Source organism: Stegodyphus dumicola, chromosome 1 (assembly GCF_044657685.1).
Source record: "Stegodyphus dumicola isolate Sdum_Otavi_A_Nest chromosome 1, ASM4465768v1".
In the NCBI taxonomy this organism is placed as follows: domain Eukaryota; kingdom Metazoa; phylum Arthropoda; class Arachnida; order Araneae; family Eresidae; genus Stegodyphus; species Stegodyphus dumicola.
In genome coordinates this window covers 208,266,562-208,287,437 of record NC_140768.1, presented here as the reverse complement: position 1 = coordinate 208,287,437, position 20,876 = coordinate 208,266,562, and the positions used below count along the sequence as shown (strand labels likewise).

Below are 20,876 nucleotides of genomic sequence, written 5' to 3'. Positions count from 1 at the left end.
GCTAATTGATGGAAAGAAGGGAATCACAACAGAATTTTTATAATCTCCTAAAACAAGAGTGTGCCTTTTAGTGTGTTGAGATGAGAATTTTTTAACTGCTTGATTAATAATGTTGGGTGAAAAGCCCCTGTCAATAGCTATTGCTTTTAAATAATTTAGTTCTTCATCAAGGGCTAGTTTGGAGGAGCAAACTTGAAGAGCATGGAAATCATAGGAATAAAATGAAGCTAACTTTTGTTTAGTCGGATGACATGATTTAAAGTGTGGTGGAAGGGAAACCGATGAAGGTTTACAGCAAACCATAGTACTGAAGTTGGATGTGTTACGTGTGACCAGAATGTCGAGAAACGGAAGAGAATTGCAAGTCTCAAGTTCAAAAGTGAACTGAATGGCAGGATCAATAGAATTCATTGTTAAAAGAACTTTATTTAAATCATTTTTATTACCTTCAAAAGGGTAAAAGTAACGTCTACGTAGCGGAACCATACCGGGAAGTTTAAAGTTTCAAACAATTTTGATTCATAATAATGCATGTAGATATCAGCCAGGATGGGACTGAGGGGGCTTTCCATAGCTAATCCCTCAGTTCGCTTGTAATATTTATTTTGGAAAACAAAATGTGTTTGTTTCAAACAGAGTTGACCGAACCACCATCCTCAGCTGCAAAACCACAAATGAACAAGATAGGAAATAATGATTAGATAAGATAAGAAAGCCTGGACAAGAATAAGCAAGTGGCGCGATCTGTTGGTGAAACCAGAACTAAAACATAATTTCTTTAAAGGCCGAAGGCAAATTTGGATTGGAATTAGGATCATTAACTAGAACAGAAAGATTTTTATGAATGTGAAATGCCTCTAGAAAATCCAGTTCTCCAATGGAAGATGTTTTTTGAATAATTTTGGCAGCAGAAAAATTGAAAGTGTGATTTTCGGACCAACAATGTTGAGCAACAGAAGACTTCTGTGTTTCCTTTTTCTAACATATGCCTCATGTTCCTTGACGAGAAATTTCAAGGCTCTCTTAGTTTGGCCAATGTAAATTAAACCACACTGGCAAGGAATTCTATAAATACCCTAGGAATTCATATCCGGAATGGGGTCCTTGAGTATGGAGCTTGGAATTTTATTGATGGGAGAATAAACAACCCGAAAGTTAAATTTCTGCAACATATGTGCAACTTTATAGCTAATTGATGGAAAGAAGGGAATCACAACAGAATTTTTATAATCTCCTAAAACAAGAGTGTGCCTTTTAGTGTGTTGAGATGAGAATTTTTTAACTGCTTGATTAATAATGTTGGGTGAAAAGCCCCTGTCAATAGCTATTGCTTTTAAATAATTTAGTTCTTCATCAAGGGCTAGTTTGGAGGAGCAAACTTGAAGAGCATGGAAATCATAGGAATAAAATGAAGCTAACTTTTGTTTAGTCGGATGACATGATTTAAAGTGTGGTGGAAGGGAAACCGATGAAGGTTTACAGCAAACCATAGTACTGAAGTTGGATGTGTTACGTGTGACCAGAATGTCGAGAAACGGAAGAGAATTGCAAGTCTCAAGTTCAAAAGTGAACTGAATGGCAGGATCAATAGAATTCATTGTTAAAAGAACTTTATTTAAATCATTTTTATTACCTTCAAAAGGGTAAAAGTATCGTCTACGTAGCGGAACCATACCGGGAAGTTTAAAGTTTCAAACAATTTTGATTCATAATAATGCATGTAGATATCAGCCAGGATGGGACTGAGGGGGCTTTCCATAGCTAATCCCTCAGTTCGCTTGTAATATTTATTTTGGAAAACAAAATGTGTTTGTTTCAAACAGAGTTGAGTGAGAGAAATTAGCTCATCAATTTCGATAAAAGAGAAATGAAATTCGTAAAGTCTGGTTTCTAGACATCTTAATGCACCCTCCACTGGGACATTGGTGAATAATGATTTTACATCAAAAGAAACCATGAGTAAATTACTAGGAGAAATGTTTTTAACCTTTTTTACAAACTCTATTGAATTTTTTATGGTGTAAATGTTATTGTCTAATAGAGTTGAAAATCTAGAAACTAAATATTTAGCTAATGGTTAGGAGGCAGTACCTAAATTTGACACAATAGGGCGGAAAGGAATACCACTTTTATGAATTTTGGGAAGAGCATATAATCTGGCACAATTCGCAACAGGTGGGATAAGCGAATGTTTTAAGTTGCTTGAAATGATTTGCGAAGATTTGATCGCAGTTTTTATTTTTGACAAGTCTGAAGGTGAAGGATCTTTAGGGATCGGATTATATGGTCCTTCGTTTAAGAGTTTAGTGACACAATCGATGTAAGTGTTCATATCCATGACGACTATCTGGCCACCTTTGTCGGCCTTAGAAATGATAATATCCGGGTTAGAATGAATTTCGCGCATTGTAGCTCTTTCTCTCGCAGTTAGATTTGGTTTCAAAGGTTTATTATTAAATTTCACATTATGAGCGATAAGATGCCTAATCATTTCTTTCTGTGAATCTGAAACTTTACTGAACTTGAAAGCTTTTTTGATAGGAGCCAAAATCTTTGGAATCAAGGGTTTACAGGTTTGTGAGAAATTAAAATTATATTTTAGAATTCTCTCTTGTTCTTCTGAAAGACTAACATTAGAAATATTAACTATTGGTTTGATGTTTACAATGGGAAGATTTTTTGAACTACTTGAACTGGAACACTTTTTGAACTACTTAGTCCTGTGAAAATTTTGTAAATATAACGCTGATTTTTGTTGTTTGACTTCTGAATTAGTTAAATTCAGTGTTTGCAAAAGTTAATATTCCATCATTCGACTATGAAATAGTAACTTCGTGACCTATCTCAGTTCAGGCATAGGAGTCAGCAGATAATAGGAAAAGTTCCTTTGTATTTCTTAGTTTCTTACCTGAGAATTTTTAAAGGCGACCCTCTGAAGGAAAGGTTTCTCCCTTTGCAATCCCTATTCAACAGGGGGTGGAAGTTGAAATTAATTGTAACTATTTATTATAATGTAATTATTTTGTATATTAATTTATTTCTATATACTTCGTTATTATGATCGAATAATTAATAGACACATTTTCTAAGTATAAATAAAGAAGTAACTAAACAGGATTCTGGTACTTAATTTCGAATGACCTTTGCAAATTAAGAGGAAGCGTGGTATATTATTTGCAGTTAGAAATTTTCATAATATGTCATTCCGAAGCGTTTAATTTTGTTCATATATTGAATCTGTTACTAGCACTTCCATTAAACCCAAGTCCAAAAATCAGGACTAATATTAAGCTTGAAATTGAATTTATTAATGTGAACGATTTTTACAAAGTTAATATAACATGTATTGCATTGGTTCACTATAAATGGCGTATCACTTTTCAAATTGTTGCCACCAAATATTTTCACCCTGTACTATTTTTTAAAAAATTAAATAAGGAAGAATCTGCATAAATGTATGTATGTTTCTCACATTATGATGAAACAATGTTACCTAGAATGTTTGAATGCATGGTTCTCCCAATGTAAAAAACGATGGTGCAGTCGCACCAGAAGGCAGGGTATAGGGATGGGAAAATTTTGGTTTTAGAAGCATGAAACATTCCAAAATGGCAAAGTTAAAGGCGGATAGATTTTTTTCTCTTTTTTAGACTAATAATCTGGAGGGAGAAATCATTCGTAAGTATCAATTGCTAACTCCAGAATTTATACTTTCCTTTCTTAAGGGGACAAAATCATTGACGTAAGTTGAGCAGTCGTGGCATGAAAGGACTTTGCCCCACCCACATGTCGAAATGGTGTCCTCGTCCAGAAAAAGCAAAGAATTTATGACACCACATTTAGAAAAGAGAGATTTCCCGTTTCTTAGGGATCTTTGAATGTATTCAAGGTCAAAGAAAAAAGGGGCATGTTTTATGCGACGAGCTAACAACTCCCTTTGCGATCCCAATTCAACGGGTTTTGTTGTGTTTCAACAAAGAACACAAAGTTTCATTCTGGTTGATTAAACATTAAGCAGCAAATATTCCAGTGATTTTTTTTCCCTTAAGTTTATCAAAATTCATGACTTCTTCTTCACTTATGGGGAGAGGAAATGGAATGGATGAATATTTTTACTTGAAATAATGAGTAAATCAATATTATCCTATTTTTCATATCAAAATTTACAAAATATTCTCACATTGCAGATAAAGTGAACGAGAATTAAATCTGAAGGCATAGAACTCATAAATTGATTTGCTTTAGGAAAGAGAATAGCTGTGGTGTTTCTTATCCTGTAAATTACTCATCTACCAAAAATTCACACTAATCTGTAAAAGATAATTCTGAAGATATTAAATTTGTTTTGAAAGAAATATTTTAATTTCCCTTCGTTTGAAAAAATATAATAAATTACAATTCATTTTAACAACGTGAAACACTTAAGCCTAGAATTCAGAATTGCACAATAATGTGTATGTTATTTAAATGGAACTGAATTGAATTATTATAAAATAATAAAGCACTCGAGGAATATTTGCCCAAGGGGAAGAACGCCTTTGTGGAGTACTTTCTAATCGTTATTTGAAATGAAAAAGTGTGTGTGTGTCTGATTGTAGCAAAGTCTCGAGGGCTATCTGCCTAAGCGAAGGAATGCCTCCATGGAGGACTTTCTAAGGGAAACTGGCTCGTATACACATTACAAATGGGGAAAACCACAAAAACGCCCATGCAGCCAGTCCGTTCGTGGGATTCAAACTTTGGACCGAACTACCAGTGTTCAGCGACTTTACCGCTCGGCCGCTAGTGGGCCGTTATTTGAAATAAAACTTTAAAATTTACACTTTCGCTTTTAATTTATTTTAATTTTTATTCTACTTTTACTTTGCACAGAGCATTCAGTACGTGAAATCATCAACAATCATATAAAAATGATAATAAAAATGATATCATACAACTAAAAGTATATACTACTTCGTAAATTTCGATAAATTAATTACTGAAAATATTAAGCATATCAATGGCAGCGTTGGACCTAATAGTTTTAAGTTGCATTTCAACATCTAAAAGAACACCAATTACAATACAATTTTCACTACACAGACGAATGGAAAAGAATTCTCCCACTTTTATTGCAATATTTCAATAACTTTCGCAATTAAAAAAATTAGTTAAAACGTTTTAGTGGAAAATGATGTGATTTTCACTCATAAAATCCCCTTTCGCATTATTCTCTTTCATTTTGGCACCACTGCGTAGCTTTTCTAAGACATAAATAGGTTCTGTTAATATATGTTCCCATACATTATATGTATTTTTCATATTTTTGTCATTAAATTAATGTTTAAGATAAAAATGATATGGCTTAATTTATAAGCAATGTAAAAACTGGAAATCTGAGGTAATTAATTTCTGAGCCAGAAATAGTTGTTTTAAGACATAAATAAAAAAGATAACAATAATCAAAAATATTAATGCTCCTAAAATATATCGTGATTTTTGCTTTTTGACCGACCTGGGGTAAAAAAAAATCTATTTTCATTAAATGATGTTTTTCGCATTTCTCTAAGAAGTGCGCAAAACTTGTTTCATACAACTTTATTTTTAATAATTATGAAAAAACTTTATACTTGTTTCCTAAACAAGTATTTATTTATGCTAATTTTAGAATCTATGCGCCAGAGTACTCATCTTCAAATATACGTTAGTGTCAATAAGTTTAGCTACAAATTATTAAACATTTCTGGGAACTTGAAACTTGGAAAGTTTAACTTTAAAATTTCCATTTCACATATTACACAGTCATCTTCAAAGCTCTTTGGATACAGGTCAATAAAATTTGTTTATTATTCCATCCTAAACTTGTGGAAGAATTTCCTAAAATTATTCGAATATTCATAATTTTTACTGTTAAATATTTAATAATTATACATTAACTGAAATGCATTTATAGTACAGAGGAAATGCTAAAAGATATTGCAGGTCATGTATTATGTGTCATTGGAATATGACAATAATAATAGTAGAATTTGACTGGGAAAAAAAAAAAAAAAAAACAGATGTTTCAGCTTTTTAGATAGGAAAGTGGACATCTTTACAGTAAAATCTTAGATGAAAGTTTTACTGTGACTCAACTTGGGAAGACACTGGAAATTTATGGTAGAGGCGGGGTCCCTTTCTTTGCTAAACAGCTGCTTTGAAGTGTGAAATGCTATCTTCAGTATACTTGTAATTGGCTGATGACTCAGAACAGTAAACTGAACTTGCACGTATTCTAATGACATTTCTCTAGTCTACATCACTACATCGAGAGCATAAAGTAGTTTTTCTTTAAAATTAAATTTGAAAGGGATCTCAAATATAATTCTTCATTATAAAGGTAAGTTATTGATTACATAAACTAAATTCTTATAATTTCAAACTTACTAAAAATTCAATTTAACTAAACTTTTAATCCATTTATCTAAAAATCCAAACTTATCACCATTAACAATGCAAATGTCTTCTAATATTAATAATGTATTGTTATATTAACATGAAATATTTTATGATAAATATGAAATATATAATAATAAATATGTTTCCATACATTAAGAAACATAATGACAGGCCAAAAATAAAAAAACAAATTTTTTTAACTTGTCCTGCGCTATAGCTGCAGAATTGAAGTAAAATAAACTTAAAGCATCTAAAGTTAAAATTAAATTGGAATCAAAGGAAGGCAATTCCTTGACGCTATAAATAACTGCAACCGTGTATAAGAGGCTTAACACAATATCTAAACAAATTTAAAATAAGAATTCATAGTAGCACAAACTCGAAAAATAAACATGCAAAAGGGAAAACATACAAAATTATAAAAATTATTCTCCTTTTACTGAAACTCCAATTCAGAACTAATCAGGAGAAAATGAATTTTAAAGCTTCATAATAGTCGATTAATACATTTTGAAAACATATTTCGTTGTCCTGGTTCACTTGAGATCTAAAACCATAAAAAGAATCAATTAAATTTTCATTTAAGACATTAAAATTCATATAAAACCAAAAAATTGAATCTGAAATATACGAGAATTTTCTCTACACGCTTTCGAAACACTTGGAAAAAAGAATAAAACTTAGCATTGTGCCAAATTGACTACTCAAAAAAATCATAAAACTTTTCATTATGCAAATTGACCTTTCAAAAAAAAAAGAAATTTGTTTAAAGCCATTATATGCAAATCCGAAATTCAAAAGCAATTACAAATAAAGAGCAAAGCAAATGTACTTTAAACCAAATTGTCATTTAAACAACACTAAAAAATTGGGTGATCTCCGATTATGCTAAACTGAACTTCTAATACCAAGAAAACAAAAAACTTTTCATAGAGATTTCTATTTTATTTTTCATATTTTTGTCATTAATAAATTAATTATGAAGATAAAAAGAAAATTAATAGGGTTTAATTTATAATCAATGTAAAAACAGGAAATCTGAGGTTTTTCATGATAATTCATAGAAACTAAATAGTGTTAAAGTAGGTCCATTATGTCAATTGATATGCATTAATATCATTTATTGTCCTGTGGCTTAATTTTAGAAAACATCTGTTAAACGAATTACTCTTGGCTTGAATAAAGGTGTTCTGGTAAGGATATGTATGAATTCGAAGCAGAAGTTGTTTTTCAGGAGAAAAGTTTGCAGATGAAATAGTTCACATATTCTGAGTATATTGTCTAAAAGATAATGCAAACATGATTTTTTTTTTTTTTTTTTTTTTTTTTTAAGTTTTTGATATGTATTTCTAATGTCTAATGTCTTCGAACTGCAAATTCATCGGCATATCTGAACTCCAATAATTCAAAACATAAACAATTCGTTTAACAAATGAAATAAGTGTCTAAAATTATTGAAAACTTTAATTATATTAATGCTTTTCATGTTTTATTGCATACATTTAAAATATTTTTGAAACATTCTTATTTTAGAATTTAATTATACGGCTTAGAAACAATGAAAACTATACTTCAGCTTAAATTGTAATTGACAGGAAAGTAATGCAATACATTAATATTAAGATTATTATATAAAAGTTTTAATTGTCAATTTTTTTGCTTATGTATGTTTAAATATCTTTAATTCCATTATTTTCGGTTTTATAGCTATAATTCTGCCTAAAATACAAATTTTTCTTATGTCCTTTCATTCTTTTATTGCCCACCAACGGCCAAGCGGTTAAGACGCTTAACACTGGTAGTTCGGTCCGAGGTTAGAATCCCGCAAACGGGCTGGCTGTTTGCGGGTTGATTTAAATAATCCAATCCAATCCATTCTTTTATCATTAAACTAAAGTGTTTATTTCTGTATATTCTAAATTTGCATTATCCTTGATTTTTAAAACGATGCGAAAAACTAAACTCTAAATATTAAGCAATATTAAATTCGATAACAGGCATAAAAGTCAGCAAAATATAAATTCCAAGTTGCCCGAGATATGTTTTTGCTTGTATATGTGTGTATATTATGTAAATGTGTGTATTCAATATCTTCCTTTTTTTTGTCTTTCGTATCCTATCTTACTAATTTTCTTACTTTTCATTTGTTTCAATATTCATATAAGTTTTACGATTTGCTTATTATTTCTTTATATACCATTAGTTTTAAAATTAAAGCATACCTTTTAATTTTACATTTTATTTGATTTCAATTATTCCTTGTTTTACTTGTTTAATTTATAATCATTTTTCATTCACTGTTCTTGATGGCTTACAGTAGGACTTTGACACCTTTAGTTCCTAAATTACGCCCAGGTTTAATAAATATCAATGTGCATAATTTTAACCTCTAAAGACTTGTATGCTTTTTCGGATTATCCCGGCAAAGATTAATCACCCAGAAACTACATACATTGCAGAAGCTAGTTAATCAGAAATTTATTGTAATGAATTTTTACATTAATCCTTCCAGATTTTAGTTCAGGAAATAATATAATAAAATGAGTTAAAAAATTAATATAGCATTAATTCAGAAAAAATCTGAAAGGTTTCAGATTTTAAATTACGTTTAAAGGGGCGTTTTTTTAACGTTTTGTGTGTTACTTTTATTTATTAAATATCATGTTTTTTACACTTAAACCATAAAATTCAGTTTAACAGCAATGTCGCAAAATAATTTTAAAATCAGCATATCTTTAGAATTTCCGATACACAGTTCCGCGCGATTTTTTTTCACGTTATTCAAAATTGGATGGCTCTAGGTACAGTTGTTTTATCCCAATACAAGAAACATAGATATGTTTATACAGATTCTTCTTTATTTAATTTTGTTAAATATAACACAGGGCGATAATATTGGGTGGCAACAATTTGAAAAGTGAATCGGACATTTATAGTGAACCAACGCAAAATGCCAAAACGAAAATAATAGTCCGACAGATCAAATTGCATATTGTTTGGACTAAAAAATTAATTTATTTTGCTTAATTTTTATTCGTTAAATATTTATACTGGTTGCAATAATCTTTTTCACAAGCATATTACTCTCTCCTGATAGTATAACAATAAATTTTAAAAATTTAAATTTGATCAATCTTACCTTCATTTGCGCTAGATTTTTCACACTCAAAGTTTTAATTTTTAGCCCAAAAAGGCTATTAATTTCGTTTTGGCATTTTGCTTTTGGTTCACTATAAATATTGTTTTACTTTTCAAATTGTTGCCACTAAATATTACAGCCCTGTGTTATATTTAAAGAGATTAAATAATGAAAAATCTGCCTAAACGTATCTATATTTCTCGCATTGGGGTAAAACAACAGTACCTAGAGCCATCCAATTTTGAATCATGTAATCTTGCACCAAATATGGGCATCTGGAAGCCCAAATTTGGAATTTGAAATTTGTTTTATTATCGATTTTATATTTTATAACTCTTTAACATGTTTTTGATTAAGGAACTCAACGATTTCAAAGCAAGCAATTGAAGTTTTGTACGAAAAAAAATTATCGCTAGTGCGCGAGACTGTGTATCGGAAATTCTAAAGATATGCTCATGCGATATTGCTGTTGAATTTAATTTAATGGTTTAAGCAGGAAGAACATGATATTTAATAAATAAAAATAGCACACGAAACTTTAAAAAAATGCGCCTTTGGGCGTAATGTAAAACCTGACATGTTCTTTTTTTAATATAGACTTATTCATTTATTATCAGTATGTATCTCAGTGAAAGGAGAGAAGAGTCTGTCTCTCGCACGCACACAAAAAGTCTTAAATAACTGATTAAAATCATCTGATATCAAATACCCAGACTAAAGCAAATTTCACAATTGATCAAGGGAAAATATTTTCCTTTTTATTCTTTCTTCATGTTACGTACCTTTCAACGGGTTCCCTAAGGATGTGCTTTTATTTTTTAACAAATAATCTAGATGTAGTAAAATTCATCATTAAAACACTGGCTCATTAAATCCTTTATTTTTTTTAACTTTTTAAAAATTTTTATTTTAATTTTTATTTTTAAGCACATTAAATTTATTGAGGGGGGCCCAGGAAAAATTTTTGCATAGAGGTCCAAGAATTCTAGTTACGCCACTGCCTTTAATGTGTAGTTTTTAACAGTAAGATATTTTAAAACCTCTATGTTTAAGTGCAGAATTCATTAATGATTGTTGTTTATCATGAATTTATTTTTAACGTAAACTTTTTATTGTAGCAAAAGAAATCAAAACATGCAAATAAAAAAGAATCCTATGTCTATTATACTCACATGTATTATTGTAATGCTTTAGAATCCAAATCAGGAAGTGAGAATTAATGAAAATTTCTTTTCTTCCAGTAACTTCAAAAACTCTTTAACTGCAGTTTAAGTTGAGGGTTTACTTTTCATAAGATTATCATTATGGGTTGTTTTGATGATAATATTATAATGAGATTTTGTATATATTTTGTAATAGTGTGACATCTATTACCACTGAATGTTTGTATAGAGGGTTTATTTTAAAAAGTTCTGTATACACATGTGTAAGTTATGGGCAAATTTTTAATGTATTCTTACTTTTAAAGCAAACTTTTTCTTCATATTTTAGCATTTCATCAGACTTGCACTTCGTTCTGAAAATTGCTGTCCCTGAATTTGGGAATGATACTTTGTGGGAGTATATGTATGAAGAATTCATAGGTGATGATCTGACTCATAGAGAGAAACTGCTATTAGCTGAAGGATTTGTCAGTTTCACTGGATCACTACAAATTCGAAAGTAAGTATTATTATTTGTTCTCCATTAAGATAAAATTTTGGAAATTTTTCAGTTAATATCAGTTACATTAAATAAAGTCAACTGAGTTTTAAGTCAGTTCTAGTCAAGCTATAAAAAAAATTAAATATTGTTTTTTCAATTGTCTTTCATGAAATTTATTGTAATGAATATCCTTCAATCACATTAAATAATAAATATTCTTGAAATGACATGAAGTATGTACAGAACCAATGCATTATGGTAAATACTTTTAAAAATTCTGCTCTCTCTATAAAATATCAGATCTCTTTTACTTATTCACTGCCTTGAGAATCTTATCAAAACTTACCCTTCCATTTACACAATATAATGAAGTGAAAAAGAGAGGAAATTTTTTTGTATATAATTTTGTAACGACTGTATGATAGATCTGTACATTAAGAATGTATAATACACTGTTTCATATATTTGCAGTATTAATGATCATGTTTAATGATATTGGAATAAGCGTAATAATGGTGGAATAATAAATTAATATTTTTACAAATGACTATATGGCCATTGCACTGAATTTTATTGAAGCATGCCCAACACAGTGAGGGTTAACACAACAGGATAAAATGTTGTGATCTTTCATGAATATGTGCAATTTGAAAAGTTTGCTCTGCCCATTACCTACAATTCATATATTAAATTATATGAGTATTCAAAATGCATAATATTTAATGCATTTTGTATAAATTAATTCTGAATTTGAAATACTAAAATTTATTTAGTTAACTAACCTAATGTGAATATGTGCAATTTGAAATGCTCGCTCTGCCCATTACCTATATTTCATTTATTAAATTATATGAGTATTCAAAATGCATAATATTTAATGTATTTTGTATAAATTAATTCTGAATTTGAAATACTAAAATTTATTTAGTTAACTAACCTAACGGCATCAATTCTGTTGATTAACTTATGTTCTAACTTTAAATGGCTTTTAAAATTTTGATACACCAAAAGCACTGCAAGTGAAAAATGTTTGAGAACCATTGCCTTAACTCATGGAAACTGGTTTCTTCTTATTTAAAAATGCTGTCATTCTAACAATGCTTTCTTGTTGTCAAGGAAATGTTATGAAAAGAATTCGAAATCTTAATTCGAATAACTTTTTTTCCCCCAGAACTATAGATATAATGATGAAAGATCCAGCTGTTGATACTGATATAGCCAGAGCTTTGTTCCGAGGTCTGGGGAGCAATCCTGTAGCTTTACCAATTCTTTGGAACTACACAAAAAAGAACTGGGATTTGATTCTTGACAGGTATAGTATTATTTTCTGAATAATTAGTATACTATTTTTTAGACATTGTCCAGGAATAGTTTTGTGCTTTTCCGCTTCAAAGACATTTGCTCATACATAAATATTTAATCTTTCAAGAGGCTTCGGTGATTATAATCCACGTAATTTATTAAAGACCTAAATTAGTACCTTTTTTGGTTAATGAATAGACTTGACTGTAAATGTTCATACAGTTGATTTGTTAACTACAAGTCACTCCTCTTTTCTCTTTCAGCTGTTTTATATATATCTAAAGAGCAAATCTGGTGCAATTGCAATCATAATTTCCGAAAATGCGAAACAAAATTGAACAGAAACCTGATTTTCAACTTAAAATAACTAAATAGTAAGAGTACTCATTGAAGAAAAAGCAAAAATGGCCAAGTAAATAAAGATAACTAGCTAAAAGTATATAGGTTTCGGATGAGAAAAATCAGAGTAATTCAAGTAATATCAAGAGAGATTGTCAGGCTTAAGTTTTTTCTTCAAGAGAGCCAAAATTAATCAAAAATATAAACAGAAACGTAATTCAATTTTTAAAGTAACAAATAAATATATTTTTAAATAGCATATTTCTCCTGCTTACTTGCTGTCCTGTGAACATCCTGCTGATTAACTCTCTCTTTTCATCCACTGTATTTTCATAGGATGTAGAATAAACAAATATGTGACCAAGATATGTTATTCATTTTAAAATTGTGTTTAATCAGTCTGACTTAAGAAATTTTATTGCATTATTTGTAATAGCATCTGACTTACAATTTAATGGAATTTTTTTATTATTTTTGAATAATTGAATGATAATAGCATCAGTGGTTATAAGGAAAATGCAAATATTGTCAGTTGACACATTTTTAAGGGGGGGGAAGGCGCATGGTATTTTCAGAGGTAAATGTGAGAACAAAGATTATGCTATTGATATTAGATTAAAGAAGTGTAAAGTTTGTCTTTCTCAACAAAGGATATGTATCACTTTATTACTATTAGTTCAATTAATTTTTCAATTTAATTATAATTGGTAAAAGGAGTTTACTTTCACTTTGCTGTTATAGAAGAATACAGTATAAAATCCGAGATCCGGATGTCCAATATTCGGAGTGATCTAAAATCTGAACCTCAAAGCCTCCACGAACTTTGTGTGTGTGGTGTGTGTGCTTTACACATGCTCATTTGATTCCCCCTGCACATAATAAAACATGTGGAGAGTCCCAATTCTTAATTTTACTTCAGCACTAAATGAAATACCTTGTTATTGAAGAAACAATTATTTCAGCATAAATTTGTATGGTCAATAATTTTGCTCCGTAGCTGTGTATCTGTTTGGCATACATCTCAAACCGAAGCATTCTGCATACATATCATCACCGCATGTTTATCAACATGACAACTTCAGTCATGATTCATGCAGCTATGCCCAAACAATTTTTTTATATTAGTTATTTAATAAACAAAGAGTATGGTAACCTTTTATGTTGACATTACGCTTAAGAGTGATTACAGATTTAAGTTAAATACACTAAGAAATGTTCACAGAAAAAATGTAACAAAAATTTATTTCCATATGCTAAAAATAGATTTTGTTAATGATACTCATATGCCAAAAGATTACATTTAATTCTATTTGAATTAAGAATAACTGATTTGTTATTCAAACCTAGAACCAGCACCAGAGCTCGTATGGCCGCCTCGAGCAGCAGAATTTAGGGAAGACAAAGGGAGGTGCTTGGTAGCAGAATTTAGGACCCTCAGAGGCTGCATCAGGTGGTAAGCCCTCAATAAGCCTTAAGTATATGTGGGAATTTATTTTTTCAGAACTCAGATAAGCCTTAAGCTTGTGCAAGGGCTAGGCATAAGTATAATAAATAACTAAACAATTCAGGCTTAATTGTCTTAGTGCACAATAGAAGCAAGATAAAATTTAGCGGAACAACTTGTCTTTAGTCCCCAATCTCATGATACATAGCCAAATATGTATAATAAACGGTAGCTAAATTTTACCATGATAGCTGCGAATCTGAAGGTTTTTGACATCAGAAACCAAAGGGGAAATTTTCTAATTAACGGATTTTTAAAGAAATGTGGAGAAGCTGTAATAAATGAAGATGATATAGAGGAAGTTTTTCATTGTAATGACAATGCTCCTCAATCATCAATCAATTAACAGATGGCAAAATCTGTAGTATCATTCTAGATCCAGAAAATATCGCTACCGATAGTTGAAGAAAGTGACAGAGAGGTTACTGAAAACAAAAAAAAAAATTCGATTGACAAGCTAGTCGAAATTCTAGGCACAGTAATTACAGTGCTTCAACAATGGAACTTTGTAACTGAACAAGAAATTATGTCTGTGTATAGAATTAAAGAGAAAGTATTAGCACAAAAAAACAAAACAACTTAACTTGAAAGAAATGTTTAATAAAGTAAAGAAATAAATTTTAAGCTTTTTGTTTCCTAAACTTTGATACCCATTAGATCATAAGTGCTTCATTATTTCATAAATCACGATTTCATATTTTTAATTTTATTATTTCCACATGCCATCTTACTAGATTTAAACTGATGATCTAATATCCAGAAAAATCCCAAATCCAGAATCGCAGGAATTCCCGATGAGTCCGGATCTCGCACTTTGTACTGTATATATGTATCATTAGTATTTTATATGTGTCATATGCCAGGGATTAATTTTAAAATCATGCACTTTAAGAAGAAAAGTATATTATTATTTTTAGGCTAGAAAGAGTAAATAACTAGAATAAAAAGTATTCTTAAAATTTGTTTAGACTCCCTTTTTTACACATATATATATTCTTGCACATGAGTGCATATAATTTCGAAATGGATTGAGTGTACACAAAACCAATGATAATGTTTATTTTCTTAAAAGAAACACTTAGCAATTCTGAAACTTTTCACAATATTCACAATAATAAAAGCTTGCTCTGTGTATTAACTGTGATAACTCATGGAACTGGTTTCATGTTATTTAAAAATATTTTTCAGCTTCAGTTTTCATACAGCTCTCCTCAGTATGGCAGGGCAAAATCAGTATTTACCACTTCAAACTACTGAGAATGTTAAATAATAGACAATATAAGAAATAAGCGCCAAATGCATAAGCTGGTTCAGCGATCTCTCAATACTCTGAATTAAACTAAACTGATACTCTCTCTGGTCTTATATAATTTTCCCCCACCTGCCTAAAAATTTCCTGTACCTTTGATTTCTCGAAATTGCTGGTAGGCATACATAGTTACAGTTACATAGGGTTAGTAATATAGGGATCAGACAAAAATGTCGCGAAGTTCAATGAGTGGACCTAAGTTTTTATATTTTTATGCTACATGTATGTATAATATTTTTTGTAGAAGCTTCCAGATTTATTCATTATTAATTGTTTAGAGGTCTTTTCTTGTCTCTAATTTACATATATTTTTAAAGACAGTTTTATGTAAAAAATACTGCTCAGAAAGGTATCTTAATTATTAATTGTGATCATATTTTTATAAAAATAAATTAGTCTTTTTTTATATATTTATTGTGTTCTAATATGTAAAATTTCTTAAATTCTGTAATGTTAGCATTATAAAACATTTAAAATAACTGAAGCTTTTAACATAATTTAAAAAATACCTTTTGATTACAAACATTAAGTATTAATATGAATTAAATATTAGAAAACATGTAGGTAAATTAGCCTTAAAAGAGAGGACATTGTTAAAGCAATTGAGTGAAATCCTTCTTAATGATACCTCTTTTAATTTGTTCACAATCTAGTGTTCTATATTTTTGTTATAAATCCTCTTGTGTAATTTATTACACAAGATGTTAAACTAAAGGTTAAATTAAAGAATATATGTTGTGTCTTTTCGTTAGATTGGATACAAAAAATAGTCCAACTGTTGGAATTTCAGTATTTTGTGAAGCTTTCAGGACTCGGGAATATTTAAGTGATGTGAGTATCATATATTTGAGATTAATTTTTATCACAGTGTGCTTTTTATTTTATACTGATAAAATCTTTGTAATATTCACACAGTGATCTTTTTGTGTTAAACTAATTTAATGCAGTATTGATGCTCATGGAGGAAAATATGAGCTTTGTTTCATATAGTTATTTATTCAAGTTTATCTATTAAAGGAGATTTATCAATCAGTTCTTATCTTAAAGGAGCACATTTTTTTTATGAAACCATTAGTGTATTATCTTTCTCACTGTTAACTATTTGAATACTAGTGTGTCAAATTAAGCTGAATAAATTCACTGAATAGTTCATGTGTCAATATTTGATTATCAGTATTATAGTTTTAGCACTCTAAAGTAATTTATAAGCTGAATAAATTTGCTGAGCAAATCATTTGTTAATTCCTGAACTCTAAGTTGATTGCATTAGTTATATTTGATACAGTATTGCAAGAGGAAAGTGACAAATGCAAATATGTTTGAGGTTAAAACTCAAATGTGTTTTGGTCACATGTGACTGGCATGACTGCAGTGACATTAAATATTAGAATTATTTTCAAATTATATAAAACACATTTATATAAATGTTTAATTGAGATCTTTGAAAATGTATTTATTATTATAGATAAAGATTTCAGTAAAGTGTCAGTCACATAAATGAAAGAAAATAGCTTGCATTGTAAAGCAAAAACCAAATTGTGTATTAAAAATAAGCATTCTAATATATTTGATATTTTACTACATGATTTTATTTTTTTATTTTTTCTAGTTTGTAAAAGTTTTGAAACATGTATCTCAAATTAATGAGTTAGTTATGGAAGGCTGTATACAGGAAATTGATGTTGCTGTTTTGTGGTCTGAGAAATACGAAGACACATTACAGAGTTGGCTAAGGTGGAATGTATCTTAACAGTGTACATAAAGCATTTCATTTGGTGTAGATTAGTTCATAAAATATTTTTACATAGTCATCAACATGATTTAAATAAATGTTTGTTATTCATGTTTCTCTATTTTGTTGTGCTAATCTTTTTATGAAATTTAAAACATTAAATTCATGTAACAAAAAACACCAAAGAAATTAAAGAGTAAACAATTAATAATAGCAGCAACAAATATGCAGTGGTCATTGATTTATTGTAGTATGGTTTTAAAGTTAAACAGAACCTTCTTCAGTTACAGGAGGGAAACTGGGGAAAAAAAGAATTATGTGCCTACATAAAAACAACAGAGAGCAATTAGGGAACGGTTTAGTTAAATGAAAGACAACAAAGTTGTTAGTACCATCATTTGTCAGAAAATCAAATGAAAAGCAAATAAAGGGCACATTCTTGAAAAGCTGATGGTAAAGAGGAATTAGAAATGAAACCATTAACAACAGATGAATATTTTTATAAATTCTTATTTTTCATGATTATCATTTAGATGTCAATTCTGTCAGTCTATCCAGCTGTTGGCAGAAAAGGTTATCTGCAGCTTGCTCAGACACAGCATCTCCCAGTTGAATATTCCCCAAACATTCTACCAGGGATGGATGGAGCTGATCAGATTGATGCAGAAAACTATCACAATAGCATTTTAAGTTTAAAAATTTGAAAATGCTGATACTTAAATAATGGTAAATTAAATATGTATTTTGTATTGTAATAATTGTCAAGTATAAAAAGTAATTATAACAAAAATATAATAAAAATTTTAATGAATTTAATAAACCTATGACATGATCGTAAAATATTTTAGGTGTTGCATTTAAAAAAACAAATTTTACTGCTAAATGTACATTGAATTTTGATTATGCAGACATTTTATTTAAATTATAACATTAAATATTAAAATGATTTTCAAAATATATAAACGTTTGATTGAGATCTTCAAAAATACGTTTATTAATACAGATATAGATATTAATTTAGAACTCAAACAACAAAAAACAGCGTTATTTACAAAATTTTCACGGGACTAGTTTCGATGGTTTTACCGAACCACCATCCTCAGCTGTAAAACCGCAAATGAACAAGTTAGGAAATAATGATTCGATAAGATAAGAAACCTGGACGAGAATAAGCATGTGGCGCCATCTGTTGGTGAAACCAGAACTAAAACATAATTTCTTTAAAGGCCGAAGGCAAATTTGGATTGGAATTAGGATCGTTAACTAGAACAGAAAGATTTTTATGAATGTGAAATGCCTCTAGAAAATCCAGTTCTCCAATGGAAGATGTTTTTTGAATAATTTTGGCAGCAGAAAAATTGAAAGTGTGATTTTCGGACCAACAATGTTGAGCAACAGAAAACTTCTGTGTTTCCTTTTTTCTAACATATGCCTCATGTTCCTTGACGCGAAATTTTAAGGCTCTCTTAGTTTGGCCAGTGTAAATTAAACCACACTGGCAAGGAATCCTATAAATACCCCAGGAATTTATATCCGGAATGGGGTCCTTGAGTATGGAACTCGAAATTTTATTGATGGGAGAATAAACAACCCGAAAGTTAAATTTCTGCAAAATATGTGCAACTTTATAGCTAATTGATAGAAAGAAGGGAATGACAACAGAATTTTTATAATCTCCTAAAACAAGAGTGTGCCTTTTAGTGTGTTGAGATGAGAATTTTTTAACTGCTTGATTAATAATGTTGGGTGAAAAGCCCCTGTCAATAGCTATTGCTTTTAAATAATTTAGTTCTTCATCAAGGGCTAGTTTGGAAGAGCAAACTTGAAGAGCACGGAAAACATAGGAATAAAATGAAGCTAACTTTTATTTAGTTGGAGTGACATGATTTAAAGTGTGGTGGAAGGCAAACCGATGAAGGTTTACAGCAAACCATAGTACTGAAGTTGGATGTGTTACGTGTGACCAGAATGTCGAGAAACGGAAGAGAATTGCAAGTCTCAAGTTCAAAAGTGAACTGAATAGCAGGATCAATAGAATTCATTGTTGAAAGAACTTTATTTAAATCATCTTTATTACCTTCAAATAGGGTAAAAGTATTGTCTACGTAGCGGAACCATGCCGGGAATTTTAAAGTTTCAAACAATTTTGATTCATAATAATGCATGTAGATATCAGCCAGGATGGGACTGAGGGGGCTTTCCATAGCTAATCCCTCAGTTTGCTTGTAATATTTATTTTGGAAAACAAAATGTGTTTGTTTCAAACAGAGTTGAGTGAGATAAATTAGCTCATCAATTTCAATGCAAGAGAAATGAAATTCGCGAAGTCTGGTTTCTAGACATCTTAATGCACCTTCCACTGGGACATTGGTGAATAATGATTTTACATCAAAAGAAATCATGAGTAAATTACTAGGAGAAATGTTTTTAACCTTTTTTACAAACTCTATTGAATTTCTTATGGTGTAAATGTTATTGTCTAATAGAGTTGAAAATCTAGAAACTAAATATTTAGCTAATGGATACGAGGCAGTACCTAAATTTGATACAATAGGGCGGAAAGGGGGCTCATACAAAGTTAAAGCGTTTACAGAAATTGATTAGAAAACCAGATGAGGAGTTATCCAGCTATTTCACCTCAGAATCTATAGTCTGGAAATTAATTCCCCCTAGATCACCGAATTTTGGTGGACTGTGGGAAGCGGGAGTTAAATCCTTTAAGTACCATCTTAGAAGAACTATGGGAAGTACTAAGGTTACTATGGAAGAATTTCTTACAATCATTACTCAGATTGAAGGAATTTTAAATTCACGCCCGTTAACCCCTATAATGATATTAATGAATTTGAAGTTTTAACGCCAGGACATTTTTTAGTCGGCCATCCAATCACGTCTTTACCAGAGCCTGAACTTATTGAAATCACTGATAATAGGTTATCAAGGTGGCAACGGACAACAAAATTTGTTCAATTAATATGGAAGCGTTGGCAAACAGATTACCTCAATCACTTGCAACAGCGCAATAATGGCAGTTTCAGAAATCCAATGTAGAAACAGGTGCAATGGTGTTACTTAAGGATGAGAATTTGCCGCCTTGCCATTGGGCCTTAGAGACAATCCCTGGTACTGATGGTAAGGTACGTGTAGCTAAAGTTAAAACTGCTTCAGGAATCTGCACTAGATCTATATCAAGGATATGTTTATTGCCTATGTAATATTCAAATTTCTACTGACTTTATATATATTTGTGGAATCAGTTTATACATTACAAGAATTTAATAATGATTATATGTTTAAAGGATTTGTATGGCTTATTTTGAAATGTCACATGTAACACTGTCACACATGTATTGTAACACTTTTTATGTCAACTTAGTATATATTGTTTGCATAATTACTATTTTCAATATTTAATGTTCTTAAACTCCATAATTCAGTTTTAGATCTGTAATAATCTGACAATTATTTATGTGATTATCAGTTTTGAAAT

The 20,876-nt window shown here is 30.1% G+C and overlaps 1 protein-coding gene across 1 annotated transcript in view; it reads left to right on the top strand.

The window, feature by feature from the left end:
• LOC118205807 (uncharacterized) overlaps positions 1-17,507 on the top strand; it is a 425,653-nt gene extending 408,146 nt beyond the window's left edge. Inside the window, exons 53-56 of the mRNA XM_085825092.1 lie at positions 11,048-11,218; positions 12,372-12,512; positions 16,407-16,485; positions 17,264-17,507. Of these exons, the coding sequence (XP_085681218.1) occupies positions 11,048-11,218; positions 12,372-12,512; positions 16,407-16,485; positions 17,264-17,404 (532 nt within the window). The 3' untranslated portion in view covers positions 17,405-17,507. The remainder of the gene's footprint in view (positions 1-11,047; positions 11,219-12,371; positions 12,513-16,406; positions 16,486-17,263) is intronic.
• Positions 17,508-20,876: the final 3,369 nt, after the last annotated feature.